This window comes from Ipomoea triloba, chromosome 2 (assembly GCF_003576645.1).
Source record: "Ipomoea triloba cultivar NCNSP0323 chromosome 2, ASM357664v1".
Classification (NCBI taxonomy): Eukaryota; Viridiplantae; Streptophyta; class Magnoliopsida; order Solanales; family Convolvulaceae; genus Ipomoea; species Ipomoea triloba.
This window is the reverse complement of record NC_044917.1, coordinates 10,009,210-10,034,411: the sequence shown is the minus strand read 5'-3', so window position 1 is coordinate 10,034,411 and position 25,202 is coordinate 10,009,210. Positions and strand designations below refer to the sequence as shown.

At 35.6% G+C, this 25,202-nt stretch overlaps 3 protein-coding genes across 3 annotated transcripts; 1 reads left to right on the top strand and 2 right to left on the bottom strand.

Moving 5' to 3' along the window:
- Window positions 1-7,201: 7,201 nt before the first annotated feature.
- LOC116010721 (LAG1 longevity assurance homolog 2-like) lies at window positions 7,202-7,540 on the bottom strand. Its single transcript, XM_031250234.1, has one exon. It carries the CDS (start codon window positions 7,538-7,540, stop codon window positions 7,202-7,204), a length of 339 nt encoding a protein of 112 aa, XP_031106094.1.
- A 2,345-nt stretch (window positions 7,541-9,885) lies between these two features.
- On the top strand, window positions 9,886-17,879 carry LOC116011371 (AP-1 complex subunit mu-2-like). The gene is made up of 11 exons (XM_031250930.1): window positions 9,886-10,014; window positions 11,878-12,024; window positions 12,143-12,205; window positions 12,287-12,463; window positions 12,634-12,737; window positions 14,204-14,311; window positions 14,403-14,499; window positions 14,615-14,712; window positions 14,987-15,128; window positions 15,212-15,334; window positions 17,655-17,879. Exons 1-11 carry the CDS (start codon window positions 9,886-9,888, stop codon window positions 17,751-17,753), a joined length of 1,287 nt encoding a protein of 428 aa, XP_031106790.1. The 3' UTR covers window positions 17,754-17,879.
- A 1,316-nt stretch (window positions 17,880-19,195) lies between these two features.
- On the bottom strand, window positions 19,196-24,363 carry LOC116006812 (L-tryptophan--pyruvate aminotransferase 1). Its single transcript, XM_031247312.1, has 6 exons — window positions 24,347-24,363; window positions 23,599-24,055; window positions 20,914-21,217; window positions 20,224-20,501; window positions 19,671-19,975; window positions 19,196-19,588 (listed from the first exon to the last, which is right to left on the bottom strand). The coding sequence occupies exons 2-6, from the start codon at window positions 23,850-23,852 to the stop codon at window positions 19,380-19,382; spliced, it is 1,350 nt and encodes a 449-aa protein (XP_031103172.1). The 5' UTR covers window positions 23,853-24,055; window positions 24,347-24,363; the 3' UTR covers window positions 19,196-19,379.
- Between the last annotated feature and the right edge of the window lie 839 nt (window positions 24,364-25,202).

Sequence of the window (25,202 nt, the reverse complement as noted above, 5' to 3'; positions counted from 1 at the left end):
AAACTTTTTTATGTTTGCTTTTTACCCCCAAGCTTGGTGAATTCGTCATCATAGCCGGAAGCGGGTTTCAAAGATCAACTGTATGGAGTTTTTACTATCTATATATCCTAGATGTATTTCCATAAGGAGAGATTTCAAAAACGAGTGGATGGGTAGGAAGACCAAGATACACAAAGGATTTGTAATAAAGATTATGTAAGTTATCCAACAGGATATTTCTCTACATATAAGGAATTCAAATGGGGACTTGAAGTTAGTAGAAATAATCAAGAAGTACTCCCCACGATCCTGATCCAGAGTATCCTCCTATTCACGGATTAAGAAAATAACTATAAAGAACGAAGTAATCTTTTACTTTGGTCCAAGTCCCCTTTTTTCTGAGAAAGGAGAATAGGAGCGAAATAAAAATAAAAAGGTGAGATTGATTTTATTCGGCATAGGAAATAAAATAAATCAAGAGACAAAATCTTTATCACGATTCATGAACAAATGGCTAATTCTTTTTCGTAATTGGAGAAAATGAGAGGTTGAAATGTCTATGTGATATTGCTACAAACAAAACAAATTTTTTGTTTTATTGAAAGATGAAGTTATTAATAAACAAAGACCAACGAAAATTCTTAAAAGATTTTTTTTTTTTGCTTCGCTTATTACTAGCGAAGCAAGAAATTGCATTGTGGGTGCAAAAAAAAAAATTGATTTCTAGTTAGCATATTTATAGTTATCATAATTTTATTGAACTTCGGTTTTTAAGAGGAAATTAATAGTTGTTCGATCTCACAAGTCAAAACTATCAAAACGCATAGAGCTTTTTTATACCTGATCGAATCACACGCAGAGAAATTGATAATACACATAAAGCTAAGGGTATTTCATAACTAATTGATTGAGCAGCTGCCCGTAGACCACCTAAAAAGGAATATTTATTATTTGATCCATATCCGGACATAAGAAGTCCAACGGGAGCAATACTTGAAGCGGCGATCCAGAAAAAAACCCCAATACTAAGATCGGCTAAAACAAGCTTATAACCAAAAGGAATTACTAAATAACTTAGAAAAACGGATATCACTGCTATGGAAGGTCCGATACGGAATAAGCGAGTATCCCCTCGAGATGGAAGAAGGCTTTCTTTCAAAAGGAGTTTGATACCATCTGCTAAAGCTTGAAGGATTTGACAAGAATGAGACACTTTTCAAAGTTGTACAAAATAAAGAGAAGTCTTTTTTTTCGATTTAAAATGCAAATCCCATTTGCCTTAATGAAGATGTACGCAACAGACGCAAGTATAGAAATAATATAAGTTCTCTACAAAGTTCGAGTGTTTCCTTTAGCTTCTTGCCTAACTTATTTTCGTAGCCATCTCATTGCTTACTTTGCATTTTTTCTGAGGGATGAACGAGGCTGACTTAGCTATTTGAGAGTAAATATAGTTAAGGCCGCACAAGAAGGGAAAACGAGTCCGTGTTCATTATTGTTTGTAAATGTTCTATATATAATAATGCAGCATCCATATATATATATATATAGGCCCTTGTTCACATGAGGACTATATACTATAGAGGACTATGAGAATTAATCCTAGCCATCAAATCAAAAAACATAAACGGCCTGGATTAGAAGATGATTAATATGGTAATGGCACATGCAATCAGTAATTAAGGGGAAAGATGATATTTTACATTAATTAGTATTTTTTTTTTTGAGAATACATTAATTAGTATTATGGAAAGCTTTTGACAATCACGTTCATTAACAATGAATAACCAAACACTTTCATATGTTCATGATCACAATTCGTTCGTGAACAATAAGTAATCTACGTTCACGAACATTATTTATATACATATATATACATATATTTGACACTCCAGAATCAATGGCTATTAAAATAAAATTTCTATATAAAAATGTGCATTTGACACAAACATATGCATTCCAATGCTAAAATTGTGAACTTGAAGGTATAAAGATATGCACTTGAATGTCAAAAAGGGAAGTTATGCATTGTTGAAAAGAATGCAAAAGATTAATAAACACTGGCCCACAATTATGCACTTGAAGGCTAAAATTCTACAAGGCAAAAAGATGTGTAATCGAAGCAATTACCCTTAGCTTACAAATCGTTTGTAAATTTTGCAAATTTCATTAAAAAATTAGTTATACGTTATTAAAAAGAAGGCAAAAGATATAATAAACATTGGTTTATAATTGTGTACTTGAAGGCACAGAAATATGCACTCGAAAAAGTGACTATACACCCAAATGGGGCTTGCGTGTCTCGTCGACTAGGGAAAAATATTATTTTAAATTTTTTTTTTTGACAAAAAATTCATTTATACCAAACGAGTTGTTATGAATAAATTGTAATAGTTTTGATGAGTCAAATTGTAATTTTAGAAATCCTCAATTTTATTTTTAGAGTATAGATATTTTTTCTCTGGAAGTCAAAATTGAGACTTAGAATTGTACGAATTCTTGTAAAATAGAATTCACCATGTATGGTACTTGCAAATTATTTGCTTCCACTATAACACATGCGTTATCTAAGAGTGGAAGATGGAGTGCAACTTCAAAAAGCCAAAATCAAGGTCAAAGGACGAAGACCAAGAGGAGCGGATGACCGGAGTGTCTAAAGCTATATCATACGCTATAAAAGCCTAAGTAAGATCAAGTATATTATTCCGATGATATTAACCAATGAGTTAATATGGAGCATTGATTAGAGACTTGAGCATTATACTTACCGGTCCAGATTTGAATCCCACTCATAGCATTTTAGTCTTTGGAGACTAAGTTGGAGGCTAAGTTCAACACGGCTGAGGAAGGAGCGGAAGTCAAAGTCAACAATTTATTTTATACCTCATAGCCGAACTTGGAGTGGAAGTTGAGAGCCTAATTTGAGGTTTGGAGTGGAAGTTTGGCAAGCTTATAGGCGCGTGGACTGCACTTTTTCTCTACAAACGTGAAGGCAAATTTGGATGAAGATGGAGTACACTTAGCCAAAATTCGAATGTCATTTTTGAAGACCAGTACGTGAAGATGCAAATCTAATAAAGATTAAGATGGTGATTTATGAAGATAATTATCAAAGCTCAAGCAAGAATCACCAGGAATATATTATGGAAGATCAACTTGTCAAAATCAAATCAAGATTGCAACAAAGTCAAAAATTGGAGGATACAACTTTCAAGATTCAATCAAGCTGAATTAAAAGACTTTTTGAGCAAATGGTAGAGGTATTAAATGTTACAGATCAAGTTGGCAAAGGCTATCAGATCAAGTGGATTCAAATTTGAAAATCCACAACGGGCAAATAACTTTTTCAAGTTATAAAAAACTAAGAAGACTTGAAGACAAATACGGATTTACAACGATTTTTACAACGAGGGAACAACGATATTAAAGTGCTAAGTATTGAGCTATACACGAGAGAAAATTCAAGTCTTAGAAAAAAAAATCTTTATTTCTTGTAAAGGCATCTCTACTGAGTGTAGAAAGAGAGAGAGTAGCAAGGAGCTTGTGAAAACCTTAGTTAGTGAGTGTAGCTTTGTGCGAGGCGCTCGGGAAGTGCTTTAGTGAATTTCCTCCTTGGAGTGAAAGGAGAAGAGTATATTAGGATGATTACACCACATCTGAACCACTATAAATCTCAACTGGCTTGGAGATTTAAAGTTGCTCCATTCCCAAAGTCAATGATCGAACCCTTGACCTTTGGTTAATGATGGATGAGTCCCTTCCACTCAACCACACCCTCCAGGCCGGGTTATAAATCTCTCTCTATTTACTTTACAACACTACTTTATTTACTTTGCATATTTGACCAACTAACCCATTTCATACTGTGTTGATTTATCTATATCTAGGTTTGTGTGTTCCACGTTCGCATGTGGTCCAAACTTTGCATACTTATCATTTGAGCTATTTTAAGATATTTCATCGTGTTGTATGTGATATATCTCTTCATTTTTACGTGGTTTCATTTATAGCACTTCACCGTTCGTATCACTATGCATTTCAAGTTGAATTTATTCACTTAGAATTATTTTATTTGAAGTGTTATAAAGTTTAAAATTGTTAGAAAAGTCTAGTCACCCCACTCCCCCTCTAGACTTTTCACCACCCAATCGGGACCAACACAAGTTTTGCTTATTTTTATCCAGTTTTCAAAAAGTTCATATTTTTGTCAAACCTCTTTGTTTTTTGTCCATTTTTGTCATTTCCACTTTGTTACCACCCATCTTGAAGGCTGCCCAATGAGGTCTTTGGTGGTGGTGAACTGGGTGGTGTCAACCTGTTCTCAAAAAATATTTTGGATAATAGGACTTGTGCATGGGCATTGAAAAAGTAGGTGATGTGTAAGTATGTTTATATAAGAGAAGGATTGGGTGGTTTGGTGCATATATCATGCATATGAAGTACAGGAAGATAGGGCCATCGTTATATCGTGGACTAGAGTTCACAATATACTGTGAATCTTAATTTAATACACAAAATTTGACTTTGTAAGGTACATAATTCATATTCATAATGCACATAATTCATGTTCATTATACACACACAAAACACGATATCATGAACATGAATTCTGTGCATTATGAACATGAATTTCGTATTTTATGAGGTCAAATTCTGTATATTGAATTAGGATTCACAGTGTACTGTGGACCTTGTGTTGGAAAAAATGGCATATATGGCATTTTAAGTGGTCATTTTGTGGTATAAATATATGTAGGGTCCAAATCCGATTTGGGTCGGGTCAAAGTAGATTCGGGTTCTTCGTAGTAAGACGAAGAGATCGATATATTATACGCTCAAAATGGATAATGGGTGAATGAGAAAATTGGTTCTCAAAGTAGACCCATTGAGATGGAAAATGTGTGGAAAAAGCTTTGAGAAAGCCTTTTGTCCCACATTGGTTTGGGAAGAGGATTTCACCCACTATATATACAAGAGTCTTTTTATGACTAATTAACTTGTATAGCATAGATGCTCTCTCTCGCGTGCAGGGGGGAAAATTGGCTGGTTCATTTTTCCTGTCGAGACCTCTCGCGGCACGCCCGATGGACGAACATTTTTCCTGTCGAGACCTCTCGCGGCACGCTGCCCGATGTCTCAAGGCGGGCGAGTTACGCCCGATGGACGCGATCTCTCGAAGGAAGCCGGTCGCGCGGGACATGGACGCGATCTCTCGAAGGAAGCCAGTCGCACGGGACGATGTCTCGCGGACCTCTCGCAGGCTGATGTCTGGCGAACCTCTCTCACGAGCGATGTCTCAAGGCGGGCGAGTTACGCCCGATGGACGCGATCTCTCGAAGGAAGCCGGTCGCGTGGGACATGGACGCGATCTCTCAAAGGAAGCCAGTCGCACGGGACGATGTCTCGCAGACCTCTCGCAGGCTGATGTCTGGCGAACCTCTCTCACGAGCGATGTCTCGTGGCTTCCAGGGTAACTCGTAGTGACCTCCGCAGCGACGTATCACTTCCACTGTGACCGTTCATAAGAATGACATTTGGCATTAAGGAATTAATGTGATTAAGTCCTGCCATTATTTCTTATTAATGGACTGTTAGTGGGAAGTAAATTCGTGCTTAGTGGGTGGAGGTTACATGTGAAGAATGAATGCCATTATCAATGCTATTTATCCTTTTCCTCTACTATATATTTCCAGGAGAGTGTGAGCATTTTATGGGTTGAAATACTCATGTTAAAATCACTCTGCAAAAGTGAATTTTCCACATCGAAACTCTGCTCTCCTTCCTTTCTAGCCACCTGTGTTCACCCACGTTCTCGTTCGCCGGGTTCCAAGTTTGTGTGCTCAAACGCAGGAATCATAGTACGTTTTATCTTGGGAAACCTAGACCGCAACGCTCCAGCACCCCGGGAGGCGGTAAATAAGGTTTTAAGGACAGAGGCAACTCGACTCGTGCGTACAACTACCCCAAAGTCCGTTCTTCACCGTCCCTTGTATTCCAGGTTTATCTAACATTTGATGTAGATTTAAATTCCTGGAATTTCTTGTAATATTTTATTGTACTGGATTTTCTATTTTCGTCCATTTTCTTGGATTTTTCGAGAATTATTTCCAACACCTTGATCCACGATATAAATTACCAAATAGGGGTGTACAAGTGTTGGAATCAGTTCCAACAACACAAAATGTAAGCCCAAAAAAGTTTGGGTAGGGATATTTTACATCCAAACTTGAATCGAATTGAATGAAATGTGAATTATTTCGATTTTAGGTTCAATTAATCGGGTTGGATTCAAATTAGGCTTGTAAAACTCGAAATGTGAAATCAGGATTTATAAATTATAAGATCTAAAAATTAGACAAAATTCACAAAAATTCTAAATAAAATTGAGAAACTCAAAATTAATAAAATACTGTAATAATTAAGAAATTATAACCTAGAGGAGTTGTAAACTTGTAAGTTGTAAGAGTCAATTCCTTTTTTGGTCCTAAACTTATGGTGGCAAAGACAATTTTAGTCTTCTATAAAAAATCAGACAATTTATGGACATAATTATTGTGATCGGGACAATTTTAGTCTTCCGTCTGTATTTCCCGTTAGATGGACGTTTGAGAGAGGGCAAATGTGTCATTTCACATGATATCTCCTCCTCCTCTTCCACTTCAACTGGGCATCATCCTCGGCATCCTGACGGAATACAACTGGCTAAGGTCATGGACATGTTTGAAGACACAAAGGCACGCCAACGCCGACGATGAAGACGCCGCCGCCTCGGAAACCACCGCCTCCAAGAGCGAGGAGTCGCAGAAAGGGCAACAGCCAGAAGTGCAAGCAGAGCAAAAAACGGGCGAACTGGTAACCCTAGACGAGGAAAAAGAATTGGAATTGGAAACTCTGCTTAAAGCATCGGCTTACATTCTCGGCGCTAGCAGCATACTGTACAAAGCGGTGTTGGAAGACGGCACAACCCTCGCCGTCCGGCGCATCGGTGAGAACGGCCTCGAACGATTCCCCAAAAACCCAGGTCTGGGTCATCGCTAAACTGGTACACCCGAATCTAGTAAGAATCTAGGGATTCTACCGGGGCGCCGATGAGAAACTGGTAATCTACGACTTCATCCCCAATGACAATCTAGCCAATGCACGGCTTTCCTTGCATTTTCTTTCCATTTATCCATTTTTACCTTTCTGCAAACTACTACTATGTTTTTACAGACTTACATTTTTAAATTATGGAAGGCTGTAGCTCTTGATTTGGCCAGCCTCTGAAGTACTGCTTAGTATCATAAAACCATGGCTGATGATAGGTGGCTTTTAGGGCACAATACTCAACAGTGGCATAATATGCAAGTTTCCACATAGATTCAGTGAATTTTCCAATTTTCCCTTTTTTAGCCTCATTCATGTTGTGGGTAGCTCCATATCCCAGCAACCAGATGGCAAGCCTACGAAAGACGAATCTGTCGAGCAAAAACCTGGCGGCGAAGAAAGCGAAGGCGAAGTAAACCGCGACGGCGAAATGCGAAGCGCTGGGGACGACATTTTCAGACCAAATCGAATCCATGGGCGGATTCGAGCCTCAAGAACTTGAAGAACACCTCAGTGGACTTATCGAATCCGGCTCTGATACGAATCATGCATTAACTTAACCAAATCCTAATCCTAACTATAATAATATTCCAGTAGCCCCAAGCAATAAACAAGTGCAAAAGGAAGAGATATTGTGAAATGACACATTTGTCCCCTCTCAAACGGACATCGAACGGGAAATATAGAGGGAGGACTAAAATTGTCCCTGTCACAATAATTATGTCCATAAATTGTCTGATTTTTTTTATGGAGGACTAAAATTGTCATTGCCACCATAAGTCTAGGACCAAAAAAGGAATTGACTCTAAGTTGTAATATTACAATTTACAAAAAATTAATAAATATTAAATACTAAATGCTAACATATCTACTATACTAATAAGAGCCAAAGAGAGTTAGGCTTAAAATGGGTAGAAAAATGGCGGTCAGATTAATATTATTAATAGAGATTACCTAATTTAACCTTAATTACTTTTATGATTATCCGTTAAGTTTTCCGTTAAATATTCTCTTCTCCATTAATATTTCGTTAACTTTTAACTTACCCATTAATTTCTATAAGAAAGGTCTTAGGTTCGAACCTCATCTCAATCAAATTTGACATAATTAAGTTTCTCACTCTATTTTACTCTTATTAAATTAAATAAATTAGTAGCTACAACAAAAAATGATACATATGTATTTCTTTAATTTAGAATTATGTGTCTACAATTTTCAAAAAACAAAAAAGAATTATGTGTCTACAATACCTTTATTTGAAAAAATTATTCATTATCAAAAAATTAAATTAAATAAGAGAAATAATTTCATTAGTTATACTATCTTTATTTTCTCTCATGCAAAGATTCTAGCTTTACATTCAAATTTATCAATTGATATTCATTACATTGTCCATTATCTTATTTTTACAATATCTTGTAATTAAATATCAAAGTTATAGTACAAAATAATGTTATATATTTATTTACCAAGTATTTTATTAATACTATGAAAAAAAAATTAAAATAATTTGAAGCTAATTATATTAACTACTTGGGGATTGGTTGACAAAGATACTACTCAAATAATAACCCAACAAATTGAAGCGGAATCACTCTATTGTACTCTTATTGAATTAAATAAATTAGTAGTTACACAAAAAAATGATACATATGTATTTCTTTAATACCATGAAAAAAAATAAAAAAGAATAGTTTGAAACCAATCATATTAACTACTTGGGGGATTTGTTGACAATGAAAGTACTCAAATAATCCATTACCCAACAAATTGAAGTGAGAAACTACCTTTTAATATCTTTGGAATACATCATATTTTAAATTTTCAAATTTTTATTAATTTATTTAATCTTTTTTCTTAAACTATGTATTTCTTTATCCACAATAACTCATTCAACAATAATTGTTGAACCAAATGAACCCCAAGCAGAACACCTAAAGGAAAGTCCATAGCTCCTATATCATAATCTCATTGCATGACGTTGTCATCTATGCTACCAACAATAACCGAATTGCAAATAACACACTACCAACAAAAAGAAAGAGAACAAATAGTAAAGATGAATACAATGACAATGTTACTCAAAAGAGAATTAAGAACACTTAGAAAAATTCAAATTAAAAGTAGTATTTATTTAGACTATCATTTTATTTAGACTATCGATTTTACAAGGTTGCAAACATTTATTTTAGTAATAATTATAATGAGTTTTCTATATTATCTTGGATTCATATACTTTGAGTTAGATATTTAAATAAAAAAATTCGACATTCAATTACCCATGTATAAACTTCTCCTATATAATCTTGCATTGATATACTTTCAAATATTTATTTAGATATAAACATTGGACATTAACTCATTCGAACTATACTTTTAAATATTTATTTAGATATAAACATTGGTCATTAACTCATTCGCTCAATGCGCCTGTGAAACTATTACTGTTAATAGTTTACATTACACATTTACAAAGATTTTTTCAAAAAATAAAAAATAAAATGACAAAACTATAGCGTGATTCTACATGAAGTGAGTCGCATAATGGATGTAGTATATACTATCCCGAACCGATTTGCCTTCTATGGCGCGAATTCTTGAAGGCAGTGTAGATTTGAAATGACACGTGTGTTCCTGCGCGATTCCATCTGCAATCAAATCCCAGCAAAGATTATATCTTCTGCAGACTCAATGATCATCTGATCCCTATATGGAAGCTTTCTCAGTTTTCAGTTCACATCGGTGATCCGACGGCCCACCCGTAAATTCTACGCTAATGCAGGAGTGAAGTGGAGGAGGTGTTTAGGTGGGGTTTTGTCGATGGCGGGAGCTACGTCGGCGCTGTTCATCATGGACATCAAAGGGAGATGCCTGATCAGCCGCGATTACAGAGGCGACGTCTCTCCGATCCAAGCAGAGAAGTTCTTCAACAAATTCGTCGAGAAAGAGGTGAGAATTACACCGCATTCTAAGCGCGCTCGTTTTCTATGGTCAATATACGGTATGCGTATCACGGAAAATGAATGATAGTGGTTGCATGTTGTGTTTGTGACGTTTTATTTCTACTTAGATTTGATTTTCGGATCTCAATTACATGCATTTTGTCATTCCTGTTCAAGTTCTGGGTTAAATAACAGGATTTTGATGTTTTTTAAAACCATTTTTTTTTTATATTACTGATTGCTAGTTGAAATGCAAAGTGTGAAACCTGAAAATTAGTGTTAGTTTATGCCTTTTTCTTTGTACATATCATATAGGCATTAAAGGATTTAGAACTTTTTGACAAACACCTAATGGTACCTCAAAATTATATATCATGTTAGGATACTAAACTATTAATTTTTCATTTTAGCTAAAATAAATCGGTCTCAGGACGTAGGTAATGCAAATGGTTCCTGGTAAACCCATGTGAATAGGAATGATAGTTATTTTTGTATGTGATCCAGTATCATGGCAATCAACATCACTGGAAAGTGGAATGCCACAAACTTCATAATAAATAAGATCACATGATTGCATCTGTAAATGAGTATTTAAGATAATTTAGCATGTAGTGATACAATACGTTTCTCACTTACAGACCAGACATCACAGTTTGGAAACCTTTATTATCTCTAAAAGTTTTCAAAGAAGTATCAGTATAAAAATATATAATGCTGTCTAAGCTTCTTTTTTTGTCAATCGATGTAACTATGGGGCCCCATATTTAAAAAAAAAAAAAATAAAAGGGCCAAAAGACTGAAAGCATCTTTTGATTGGAATTTGTAAGAGTTTCAACCAATCATCATTCTCAAAAATGGCTTGCAACTTTTCATGGGTGTGCCGCTTCTTGCATTGGTGCCTCATGTATGGAACTCCCAATGAAACTCAGTTAGTGCACTAACATTTTTTATGTAGAAAAGATATGCATATATGGTCACGTAGTACTATTTATTATAAAAAACAAAAATCTGGCATAAATGCAGAAGTGCTATTTAAATATTCAGTGAGAACTTGCTTCTTGGGTTGAAACTTTTATTTTTTATTTTTAACAACAATCTCCAAATGAAGAGAATTTAGCTAACTATAATTAACATGCTTTAGGAGCAGGCTTGATAAATGTTTGCAATTTGCAAATCATAGTTTCTTTCGTTTCTTCATTTTTACTTTGTATTTTAATTCAGAATCACTCTTTTTAATTGATGCAATGGAAACTTTTTTCCCCAGTACCCTTGCTTGAGTCATATTAGGACTGATAACTCCTCTGTCCCGAGAATGTTTAGTTTCATTTGTTCTTCCTCACAAGTGCATATGAAATGTGGAAATGGAATTATAACATGAAAGCATTATAGTGAAATGTCTGATGATAGATGGGTTGTATGGATAATGGTAGAGTTGCCAATAATACCTCTTGTTTGGACTGATGGTTCCTCTATCGCTAGAATGTTTAGTTTCACTTATTCTCCTAGCAAATGCATCTGAAATGCAGAAATGGAATTATAACATTGAAGCATCTTAGTAAAGTGACTAATGATAGATGAGTTGTATGCATAATGGTAGAGTTACATTAACACTTCTTATATGGCTATATCTCAATAAATATCAAAATTTAGCATTGATTTGGCATGAAATTTTGAGCTGTAAAACTTATAGAGAAAATAATTATTGCAAAGTTGATTTCTACTATTGTACTTTATTCTATTGTTAGCATGTAAGCTCAGTGTTGTTTAACTGCATAATCTGGTACTGTGTATCTCAAGAGTACTACTTCAGTTGATGTTCTTAATAATGATTTATTCTTACCATGGTTATTGGCTTTCTTTTGTACCCTAGGGTGATATAGAGTCTCATGGACCAGTGTGCTATGATAGTGGTGTCACCTATATGTTTATACAGCACAAAAATATTTATCTATTGACAGCATCGAGGCAGAATTGTAATGCTGCTAGCCTCCTCCTCTTTCTGCACCGTATAGTTGATGTAAGTTTTCTAACTAATTTGTCTGCTCTTTCTTTCGGCTATAAATTTGTGTTTGAATCACCAAATTTACCATAAAGTAGTGATTGGGGTAAGATGTTATTTTCCTATTCTTTTAAAGGTTTTTAAGCATTATTTTGAAGAGCTGGAAGAGGAGTCACTGAGAGATAACTTTGTGGTCGTGGTGAGTACAATAATAATTCTATAAAAAATGATGGTTTTAAACTCAGTGGACACTAGGACTAATGTTGCGTCCATATGTCAGTATGAGTTGCTTGATGAAATAATGGATTTCGGTTACCCCCAATACACAGAAGCTAAGATTCTTAGTGAGTTTATCAAGACAGATGCTTACAGAATGGAAGTTGCACAGCGGCCTCCAATGGCTGTGACAAATGCGGTTTCGTGGCGCAGTGAGGGAGTCTTTTATAAGAAAAATGAAGTATGCCTTTCCATTTTCTCTTTCTACTTGAGCCATTCTTGTTGGACAGTTATTATTATTATTATTATTATTATTATTATTATTATTATTATTATTATTATTATTAATGTATTTTTAATATATATATATATATATATATATATATTAAAGTTTCTTCAATTTCAATCCAGGTATTCTTGGATGTGGTGGAACATGTCAATATACTTGTAAACAGCAATGGTCAACTTATCCGTTCAGAAGTTGTTGGGGCATTGAAGATGAGAACTTATCTTAGGTACTTGGCCTATCAACTAAATAGTTTAGAATTATTTGGAGGCTGATGTGGATTATTGTACAATTAAAAGAGCAGTTCATTGTGTCTAGCTATAACAAATTTCTTGTTTGATTCTTTCCAAGATAGTTTATTACACATAACATATCAATGCTGATTCAACATGTCCTGGTTTTTTGAATTAGTCAATCTTTTGTTCAGCATTCATGCACATAGTTAATCTAGTGTAACTATAGAAAGTCCCCCATGATCCTACATTTCATAGTGCAATCGTTTATTCTGTTGGCCCGTTCAAACCTTGGCATTTGGCAATAAACTGAAGGACTTCTCTTTTATATGCAAGGGTGTTTTCCATCTGATTGCAAGGTTGCAGTGTTTTCTGGTGATTGTGCTTAGGATTTGATTTATCATTGCAAACAGAATATCTAGAGTTGACATGAAAAATTGATGCCTTTTAAACATGCTTGGTGTCTTTCAAATATCACCATGTTAGTTTTCTGTGAAGGCAATGCTAGTTTCCATCTTTCTTTCAGCCATTAATATATTGGCCTTGTTTGGTTCGTAGCGGATCCGCCAATTTTTGGCGGATCCGCCGTTTTCAGCGTTTTGACCATGGTCAAAACGCTGAAAACCTTGTTTGGTTAATGGCGGTTTGGAGCAGCGGATTTGCTCCAAACCGCCAATATACAAAACGCTGCATATAGCAGCGTTTTGCATTTGGCGTTTTGGGGAAAGTAAACGCCCTTATATATAAAAAAAATAAAATTTAAAACTTACAGTTTGCCCAGCGCACCGCCTGCGCTGGGCAAACTGATTGAATGAAAAATGGAGCCAAAGGAGCCTCAAGGCTCCACTCCCCACTTATCCCACCGATGTGGGATAAGTGGGGAAACAAAGGGGAGCCGTGTGGCTCCCTCCCCCCACCCCCTCCCCTTTTTATTTTTTTTTTTTGTTTTTTTAATTTTAAAACATTATTATTATTGTTATTATTTATTATTTATTGTTATATATATATATATATATATATATATATATATATATATATATATATTTATTTATTTATTTATGTATGTATTAAAACATTATTATTATTGTTATTATTTATACATATATATATATATATATATATATATATATATATATTATGTATACCCTTTTGGTCATTTTACATGTTAACCGCTAATCTAAACAGCTAATTTTACCAAATATCTTTTTACAAACTGCTAATACAATCCACTGGTCAAACCCGCTAATATAATCCGCTATTTGATAACCGCTAACACAATCCGCTACCGCTAAAATCTAACCGCTGATAACCAAACAAGCCCATTACATTCAATTTTTTTACCACATTTTGCATGCATTATAGTTATGACAGAGCATTTACTGACAATGCTATACATCTCTGTTTGAGTATTTGTTGTTCTCTTATTTTCACTTTGTGAGAATTACGTGCTTTATCTTTGCAGTGGTATGCCTGAATGTAAGCTTGGTCTCAATGATAGAGTTTTGTTGGAGGCTCAAGGTCGAACCACAAAAGGAAAAGCCATTGATTTGGATGATATCAAATTTCATCAGTAAGCCTTTCAAAGATTAAGGTTTTTATTTCTTCATTTCAACTATTAATACAAGAAATATTTCTTAGTTATCTGTTTTCACATTTTTTAGGTGTGTACGTTTGGCGCGATTTGAAAATGATCGCACAATATCTTTCATTCCTCCTGATGGTTCATTTGATCTAATGACATATAGACTCAGTACTCAGGTTCACTTCATGTTCTTTATAATACTAACTGCTGCTTTAGTGATGTGCCTCACAAGAGTAATGCCATTTTGTCTGTTCAGCTGGATTAGTAACTTGCTTTGTGCAATTCTTTTAGGTAAAACCACTCATTTGGGTAGAAGCACAAGTTGAAAGGCACTCAAGAAGTCGGGTTGAAATTATGGTCAAAGCTCGAAGCCAATTCAAAGAGCGTAGGTAAGTCCTTTCTTTCTCCCTCTCTCTCTCATTTCTTGTTGGATTTTATGGAATTTGTTCTTTAATTTCTCTTTCAATGATAAATTTGCCTTCTGAAGGCCATAAACGACATCCTGTGTATTGTGGATTTGTGTCTGCATGGTCATCTTTTGTAGTGATTCCTCACATGCATCTTGTGTTATACATTTGGATGCTCTGCTGATGGTATTCTCTTATATATTGTTGCCACTTTAAAAGGATTTTATTATTTTCTGGTGACTATTTTATGCTACAGTACTGCAACAAATGTGGAAATTGAATTACCTGTGCCATCTGATGCTACAAATCCCAATGTACGCACATCAATGGGATCTGCTAATTATGCACCTGAGAGAGATGCAGTGTTATGGAAAATCAAATCCTTTCCTGGTAATAAGGTAAGATGAGCATGTAATTACAGAAACTGGTTAGTATGGAATATTTTCTATATTTTCTTTCCTCACTTTTCAAGAATGAACAGGAGTATATGTTAAGGTCAGAGTTTAGACTCCCTAGTGTGATTTCGGAAGATGCACCACCTGACAGAAAAGCTCCAATCCGAGTCAAGTTTGAGATACCCTATTTTACCATCTCAGGAATTCAGGTTAGTGAGCATATGTTTCACATGAGAATGATATTTGTTTCTTCGGCAAAATCAGACATTTTCTCCACTGTGCATCTCATAATTTGATCCAATCACTACTATAAATCAGAAGATCTACACAAGAGGTAATAAATAATACAGGATTAATATTAGACATCTTAAGCATAACTATAAAATATGCTGACAGAGGGTGCTTGAGACAGAAGATGAACGAAGAAAACAGATGGGCATGTGAAAGTTTGAAACTGACTTCAAGAATGGAAATTAACCTTGAGTCTTAATTAGAGGAATTGATGAGTCATGTTTGTTTTTAACAAGCCAATATGATGAAGTTGCTGCACATTTAATTATTACGGAGTATTATTTTTCTCTTTACTACTCCCTTGTCCCCCCACAATTATTATTATTAAGTTTTTGGTAAATCAGTAATACTATCAATGACACCTAGAAAGTACCCAAATAAGAGGCCAGATTCAATGCCCTTAAAGGAAAACTCCAGCAAAGCATCCATAAATTGTAGTATGTTACTTGGGGCTTTCATTTTACTGTTCCTGAACTTTGATATACTGTCTTATTTATTTATTTATTTTATATGCTGATGATTTCCAGTTTTCCATCATAAGCTTCTCTATTAGAATCTTGATAGAAAATGGGATAAGTTAGCTTCATTATAATGGGGAAGGAAACTCATTCTTAATGACTTGGGTTGTTGAGATTATTACATCAAAGGTGGTGTAGCCTTATAATGGAGGATACAAGTAGAAAAATAAAAACAATAAATTTTTTGGCATTTCAAAAAATATATTTTGAAAGAAGTGTTGGGTATAGTCCCATCATGAAGATGCATGTCATATAAATGGTAGACAGGAGGGGGGACAATATTTTGGAAGTTGGAACAGAAGATTGTTCAGTGTTCAGCATTTTACTAGTGGCAGTGAACTGGCATCTTCATTGAGGATGACATTATGTATGCCTTTAGGAAATTAGTCAGTCAACTGGTCTGCAAGTATTTACCTCTTTTGACCCTAGCATTACATAGGTCTTTCAAAAAATTTCTCTTAGTTGACTCAATCAGGAGGATAAGATGAGTCCACCATATCAAATCAACTGTAGTAGAACTGTGATTGAAGTTTATGCAGAGAATAAGATGAGTTCATCATTTCACCAGATCCACTAATCTGCTGCATACTAAAATTGAGACAAGTGTTCTAGTGTAAGAGAAACATAATAAGACCAATCCTGAGTATGACTGGTAGACCAAAGTTTCACATGATGAAAATTTATAGTAGGCAAGTATTAACTTTCAAATTTATGTGGATTTAGTATTATACACTTAATTTGCATATTTTTTAAAAAGAATTGAATATTATGTAAGGGCTCACCATACTCTATTAATACATGTTTTTTGTTCCCCACCCTCCGGCCATTCCCATCACTGGGTCATTATCATGGCACATTGTCCTTGTCTTCAGCCATTATTTGTTCCTCACTTCAAAACAAATTTAACCACTGTTAATTGGTCATCTTGGCACATTGTCCTTCAGCATTTAAGCATCATCTCCACAAAGTTCGATTTTAATATGATGTAGTCACCTCAATAATGCTTCCTCAGATTCCGAGAAATATTATAAACAAAATGTAAAATGTCACATTGAAGTGTCTCTCCTTTTTTGATGGATAATTAAACTTTGGGTATGCAAGTGAAATTCAATAGTGCCTTAAGGCTAGCTCAGTCTGTTTAGATTTTAGCCTTCCAAGTATCTTTGGAAATGGCAACTCAGAATTAATCATGCTCTTATCCTGTGTGTTCAAGTGAGGCCATAACCAATTTTTAATGTTAGCATTGGCTTAGAATAAGCATATTGGATTTATGCTTTGGATGGGAAGAACGTGAGGGGAAAGATAATGGGAAAGAAAGGGAAATGGAGAAGAAATTTTGGTTTTTGATGAGAGGAAATGGATATAGTGCATATATTTAGAAGCACAAAGGAACTAGGTCATGTGTATTATATGTTGAGAGAAAGGTTAATTTTCTTCCCATTTTGGGGTGGAAAATATTTGGTAGGTTGTGGAATTATTTTCTCCCCATTCCTCATTTTGTTACCACTCTATTTCCTTCTTATCCAAACAACAGAAAATATCCCATTCTATTTCCCTTCGGTTTCTACCACTATTAAAGTATGTATGTTATATAAGGCCAGGCCAGTTCAAAGTACATCTATTTTGACAAGATGGCATTGATTCTTGATCTTTTAAACTATATAATTTCCTAGAATTTCATATATTCTGAATGATGAGAGTCATACTATTATCCGAGCAGGTTCGTTATCTCAAGATCATTGAGAAAAGTGGATATCAAGCTCTCCCGTGGGTGCGGTACATAACAATGGCCGGTGAATATGAATTGAGGCTTATTTGAAACCAACCTCTGCTTTGCTGAGTATTCTGCCAATAACAAGTACATTGCATTGCATTTGACATTGGCATTGATCATCTTGCTATATTTTTATTTATTTATTTTTATTTTCTTGTTGATGTTACAGTTTTGGTCTAGTAGAGAAAGCATGAGTTTTCACCTTGTGTAGCAGAGTTTAGGCTCAGCATATATTCTGTCTGGTCTCTGTTTCATTGCTCACTATGAAGTTGAATTCTGGAAAAGTACTGTTTGTCTAAATCTGATGTTTGTGAATAGTTTAGATTCACATGTTTGGACAGTGGACGTCTATCATGTTGCCGGAGTGCAATGACATAAATGCCCCTAGAGACCATAGAACCTATTGTTCTTGCAACTTGTGTTTGTTCACAAACAACCTAAATGGACCTGGCTGGCTTAATTGTCCAACTCCAACAACTAAACATCAAAATGTTCACATAACTACAAAGCCTGACATAAGTAACTGTGTGTACTGTATAGCAGCTAAATTGTTCAATGGGATAAGTTGCTATTTTTGTTAAACACACTTTGCAAGATGAATATTTACTAATTGTGGTACCCAAATTCCAAATTGTTCAAATATCATTCATGAGACAATAATTGATGCCAAAGCAATGTTTTGGCATGCTTATAGTGTCAGCAATGCATTGTTAATGGGGTTTAGGATATATTTGTATTATGGTGGCAAATTGCACTTTTTTTTATAAGTTGAAGTGACACGGCTACATTTTTGCTACAAAGTATCCGCAATATAGGTTTTTATGTTGGTTGCGTAGGGCGCTTCAGAGTGGCCGTCAATTTCACGGTTTGACCGTTGCATCCCTTTATAATTATTATTATTATTATTATTTTTAATCGTCAGAATCTCTTTTTTCCTTTTCTTTTTCTCTCCCCTTTCTCTCTCTTACCTGTCTTCCTAAAAATAAACAAAAAACCTTGACTATTGAGGATGCTCTAAATTCATTGAAAGTTTATATATATATATATATATAATTTGAAAATTTAACAATTGACTTCATTGATTTTTTTTTAAATCTCTATATTATGCAACAAAAGTCTAATAAGAAAAAAATATCAAACTAACTCTCACACTCTCAATCTCCCTCGTAGCAATGCAACCAGCTCTCTCATTTTTAACAAATTATATCATCAACCAAGATCCACCTTACATTATAAATTATAATCCAAAACGACATTCAGATTATATATTTACAGTTACCAGATTATGTTTCTATAAATAACATAAATTAACTGAAACGGTTTTGAATTAGAATCTACAATGCAAGATGGATCTCAGTCCATGATATAACAATTGCTCTTTTTGTCGGTCCATCTTTCTCTTTTTCTTAAACAATTCTAAGACACCATTAAGTTTCATGTGTATAGATAACAGCAAAACCATGCCAAGAGGAATTGAGGCAATGGGGTAAAAATTGAAGTGCACAATGAAGCATTACTTTTCCACATACATATACATCCATGTATGCTATTAGATTATAGATAACAGACGACGTGAGGTATTCCATACATATGCAAGATTTACTCATTTGCTCTTTACTACTTAACTTAGCCTAGAGGAGAGATGTCATCTATCTGGCTACTGGAAAAACACTAATCTTTCGTTAAAGGACTATCCAGAGAGTTGATTACTGACAATCTACGTATAAATTCATTGAAATGTTCTTCCCGACCTATCATGCTAAGCCTCACATACTTCGACCTGGACCCGAAATGCTTCCCGCCTCTGGTCAAGATCTTGTGCTCCCTAAGGAAGCCCTCGCAATCGTCTGTCTCGCCCTTGCATTCCATCCACGCGAAAGCTACAACCATAAAGACGAGGAGATTAGAACCACAATAGTCCAGAGAAAGGCGTAATGGGAATTGGTAAACCGTGATTTTTACCTGGTTGGGTCTCAAACTCATGACCGCTGAAGTTGCACTTCCCAGTAGGGAAATCTGGTAAACTGAACGGTTTGCCATTTCCCGCGGCTGCTCTCAGCTGCCTCCACCGCCTTCCTATTTCCTTGTACCCGAATTCAAAGAAGGGCTCGTTTTCCTCGTGGCTCTCTTTCTTCTCGTATCCATCGGAAATGACATCGAGAATCTTTGCAGCTCGCAGCTGCGATTCCTTTGAGACACCGATGCTGACTATCTCAATGAATTTGGTCATCTTTTTTGCAATTTCTTCGTCTTTAACAAGAGCCCATCTACAAGATGGTTGCCAACAGAGTATAAAACATACTTATCTCGCTAGTCCATTAATAAAATCTTACTGTCATCTAAAAATCAAGAATAGTTGCCATCTCAAGTAAAAGGATAGTAGAAAAACAAATAGAAAAAACACCAGCAAAAAGATACTACCAAATAGAAAACTTCAAAAGGGTTAAATCCAAAACTTAAGGGAACAAACTTTTTTGATTATTTAAAATCACAAGTATTGAGGTGAGCAGCATACCCAAGGCGAGTCCCAGCATGTCCCGTGCATTTGGAGACCGTAAAAAGCATTATGTCATTGTCTGCACGATAAGAGATTGGAGTGTATTGTGGCCAATAATACGCCAGGTCATGAACTAACACTCCGGTCCCATTGACAACAGCTTGCCTTATCGATCCATCGGGATTATTGGGGGATGTCACAAGCTCTATGTAAGGCCCGTTTTTGTCGAATTTATTAGCATCGCCTTCCCACTTATGGAGCCCAGACTTCAAGCAATCAGTTGTCAACGGGTATTGCTGCAAGGGATTAGAGTGTGTGATTCATAACATAAGAGGTTCAAGAAAAATGCCCCATTGCTGCTGAAATTAATGTATACTAAACTACCATGTAGGGCAAGGTAGACCAATCCCGTCACCCTGCCATTGCCTCATTCCTAAAATACGCACACCCCTCACTAGGTTTCTACACCAATCTTGTCATATTTAATTCGAAAGGTAAACCATTGTCTTTGAATGCATTTATAAGTTTATTTACACTCTCACATGGAGGGGAGTGGGTTCGAGCCTCAGTGGAGGCGACTGTTGACTCTTGTGCTTCAGTAGGTTGAGTAGGTAGCTATGAATAGATACTACATTGTAACAGAGTCAGTAGTACTCAAAAAAAAAAAAATCATTTATGGCATCAAGTGCTGCATAATATATTACTCACCGAATAAAATGGTGCAGCAGATACAACGCTTATCGGTTCCGGCGTGTTGGGTGGGCTTAGGGCATATAATACAGCCTGATATAGTTGAGTAGATCCCGTTCCAACAACGATATGATAGTTCTCCGTGGCAGCATTTCCAACTAGATTGTGCAATCTAGTCACCGCATTTGCAAAATCTGGCTCCAAAAACCAGCAAAGGTTTCTAGTATCTGAAAAATAACTAATCGATCGCCAACCAGATAACACAACTGTGGTCTTGTCTCCCGACTGCTTCCAGTAACTCTCGTACATGGTTGGATCTCCACTGTATCATGTTGGTTAAAGTAATAAAAATAAGCACCAAACTAGATTGTAAAAAAACATTAATTAAGCACCACATGTGATTCTTAAATGAATCTGAAAATCACACTGAATCAATTGTCCTCGATGACACAGACAGTATTTAATTCAGATGGTCCAATGATGGAGAGGCAACTATTTATTTATGCAAAAATGGACAAGCAGCCCCCTAGAATAACATACAGAGAGAATAAAATTCATTGAAGATCTAACGACATTAGCAAATAGACTCTCCATACCAAACCTCATAGATTAGTATCAGTGAACGAGAGCAAGTGGTCCAGTTACCACAATATGGTGGTAGGTATGGAGGTCATATTACGGGTCCCGATGTGTATGAGAAGATCGAATGATTGGATAGCTGTTTGGTTAACATCAGGGCCAAAATATATTGTCCTCAATAGCTAACACATGTGACCTAAATACCTAACAGTAGCTCCAAAAAGTCGGTAAGTGCAAAGATATGAACCGAGCAAAACATTTTCACAGGGCAAAATTAGGTGATATTAAAGCGTAATTAACGTCTAAACACGCCCAAATTTGAGCCTTTAGGTATTACCAACTACCAAGGGACAGATGGCAAATGGAGGCCTGTAGGGAAGCACAAAGCTAGAAAAGAGACCTTATGCCATTATATGTATCCTAAAAGTAACTTTAGGCTAACATGGTGGCATTGAAATAAAAAATGACCCTCCAAATAAAGAATAAAGATACTAGTACTTAAAGGGTTATTTGAGTAGATTGAGGACCTCCAACAAGTACATAACACTAGAATGAATGATAATGTTGGTCAATGAGAGAATCAAGGACCACCATTCATGGTGGTGGGGTAACGATTATGTCCCTGAACATATTAGCAGAACCTAGCCTAGGGAAGAGGTAGCTCGAGGGAGGGAATTAGTGAAGCAAAAGATGGAGAGATTCATAGAAGCCATCCTGGTTTTGTATTTTTTTTTTCTTTCCCCAGGATATCATGCACCTCATCGGAATTCACATCCAACCCGCAAGACTTTGCAAGTTATGGAATCAAAACAGTGTAGAGCTGTAGCTTTGTGCTTTGATCATCCTAGCATTTTGAGTTACTACCCAATTTAGTCATGGCTTTTCTCTATTTAATCCTAAATGACTTTTTGTGCTTAATATTGGCAGAAGACTCAATTAGGTAAAACCATCTAAGTCCAGGACTCAATTAAGCACAAAAAGTCATTTAGGACATTACTAAATCGAGAAAAACCCCTATAGTCGAGGACTAAATGGGGTATTAAATCTCCTAGCATTTAACAAAGTCAACAAGAATGTAAAAAAAAAATCCTTGAGACATGGCCTGAAATTGAATTCATTTTCCAATACTACTATTATATTAGTATATTTCCTGATTTTCAAAGTATCACTAACCAGCCTCCCCTCCCCCCACCCCCACAAAAGACCACACAACCCCAGACACCTAGCCTCCACCCCACTAAAAACATAAGACCTTCCAGAATAAAATATACAGGGGAAGAAGATGAAAAATCAGGAATTTTAACTGAAACAAATCAGTCTCTTATTTCACAGCTTACACAAGCCACTCTCTTCCTTCCACACCCCCAGCACTCCTAAACCCCACAAAAAATGTCTGCCCCACCCATATCAGTCATAATCTTGTAACCCCCACTCTCTCAACCCACTAACCCATACCCAAAAAAAAAAAAAAAGGCAGTAAAACAATGGTCAAAATTACTCTTAAAAAATACAGATAAATCCCAAACTAGAACTGTTACTAAAACCCAGAATCACCTTGTCAGCAAAAGTTGTTTCCCTGCCCTCTCCCAGCAACAGGGAAGCTCCATTTTACAGCCAAATGCAGATCTTACCCAAAGCTTAGAAGGAATTTACCTTGGAAAAAGTAGATAATTTGCTAAAAATGCAAAAATAAAATGACATACAGAGAAGGCACAGTAGGAGAAATTTTCAGGCACTAATGGCAGAAATGGAGCAGATCAACTATGGTATAAGAAGCAAAATCAAGTATTTCCAGTCATTCCATGATTGATTCAGCTAAAGGCAGTTATGGAAGATTTTATTTTTCAGAAAAGCTGAGGAGTTTTCCAACATGCAGAGGAGATAAGCACATCTCCTTCAAGAACAATAGAGCATACCAAAAAAAAAAAAAAAGGTCCTTTTGACCTCTTTACCTTTCACTCTTTTTGCCAAAAAATGGATAAATTTTTTGGGAAAAACAAGAACCAGAGAAGGGTACTAAGCAAATGCATTGGAGGCTAGACCAATCTTAAGTCCCAAAAAAAAAACAAAAACAAAAAAAAAAAACAAAAACAAAAACAAAAAAACGAAAGAGAAAAGCCTTACTGGTCAAGATTGATGTAGAGTTCTTGCAAACCACTTTCAAAGTTATTCTGCACACCATTTACTCCCCCAGAAGAACTCATCTCCTGAAGTGCCTTTTTTGGAGGTCCGGCCAGCGTCTCCTCCGCCTTTAGCCACCCAACCCCCTCATCTCCGCCATGCATCAGCTTAAGTACCAACGCCACATTCAGCGCCACCGAGACCGCCAGCAAGTGCTTCATCGCCACCGCCGGCAAACACAGCTTCCGGTACTTCATTTTTTCCGGGGAATCTCAAGAATCTCCGAACAAAAGCGAGAGTTAAAGAAGAAATGCGAGCATAAACGAGACGAGCTTGGGTTGCTTATATATAGGAGAAGAAGAAGCAGTGGCAAAGCAAAACAAGCTTTCTGATATCCCCCTGCTTCGGACCCTGACGTTTACAGTCCATTATTCAAACACTTCTACTCCGTATACGTTTCCTATGTACATTGGGTTATCAGAAATAAAAATAAAATTAAATTAAATAAAAGAAAAATGAAATCTTGGATGGAAAATTGAATGAAATGGCAATTTCGGGGGAGAAATCTGCTAAACTTCAGGGGATTATAAAGTATAGTAAGAACTTGTTCTTCTCCGTGGGATTGTTTTCCCAGAAATTTGCAGTTTTCCAATGCAAAATCTTGCAAAACTTGTATTAGATAGTACTACGAAAACTGGTTTCAATATTTTGAATGGCATACATATAAATGAGATTTTATATGGAAGCATACAGAGAGAGAGAGAGAGAGAGAGAGGGTTTGGTTATGCTTCGCTGGTTCTGGGAAAGAAAGGCTGCCACGCTCTCTCTATACTGATTAGTGCGCCTCTGCATTCATTCACTAGTGCGCCCCTGGTTAACAATGGCAACCTTTTTCTTTTTATTTTTTTCGTTTTTTTATTTCAAAACAATTAATAGTTCACCATAAATTTTGTTTTTTTGAAAGCCACCATAAATTTATTTTTAAAAATCAAAATATATATTAGATTTATAATTGGTACCCAAAAAAAAGCATTCATAATAAACAATTATACAAATATAATTTACAATTTTTAAATTTTTTTTTTATATATGATGTAATTTGGCCTTCTAATTAGTTCAATTTTCACGTGATAGTTGTACGATAATTACGGTAGATTGTATGCAAAATAATGGAATTTACGGAATAGAGAAGTTGAGAGAAAAATGAGAACTCAAAATTTAGGAACTTCAAAAAGCACTTCTTATTAATCCTTCAACATGCATATATATATATACAATCCATACATCCCTTGTGCTTCAATAGAGAAGTATACAATCCACTGGACCTTGTGGTCCAGTGGCATCAAACCCTTCCCTTTATACGGGGGTGGAGATGGTGGGTTTGAGCTTCAGTGGAGACAATACTGACTCTTGTGTTTCAATAGGTTGAGAATGCATTGTAATAGAGTTAGTAGTATTAAAAAAAAATACAATCCATACATCCCTTCATTTTCTATAACATATACCATTAATAGGGAAGATGAAGGTATCATTAAATAATGACCATTATGATTAATATTTATAATACTCCCCCTTTGTCATTATTTAACCAAACTCATGTCTCGTTA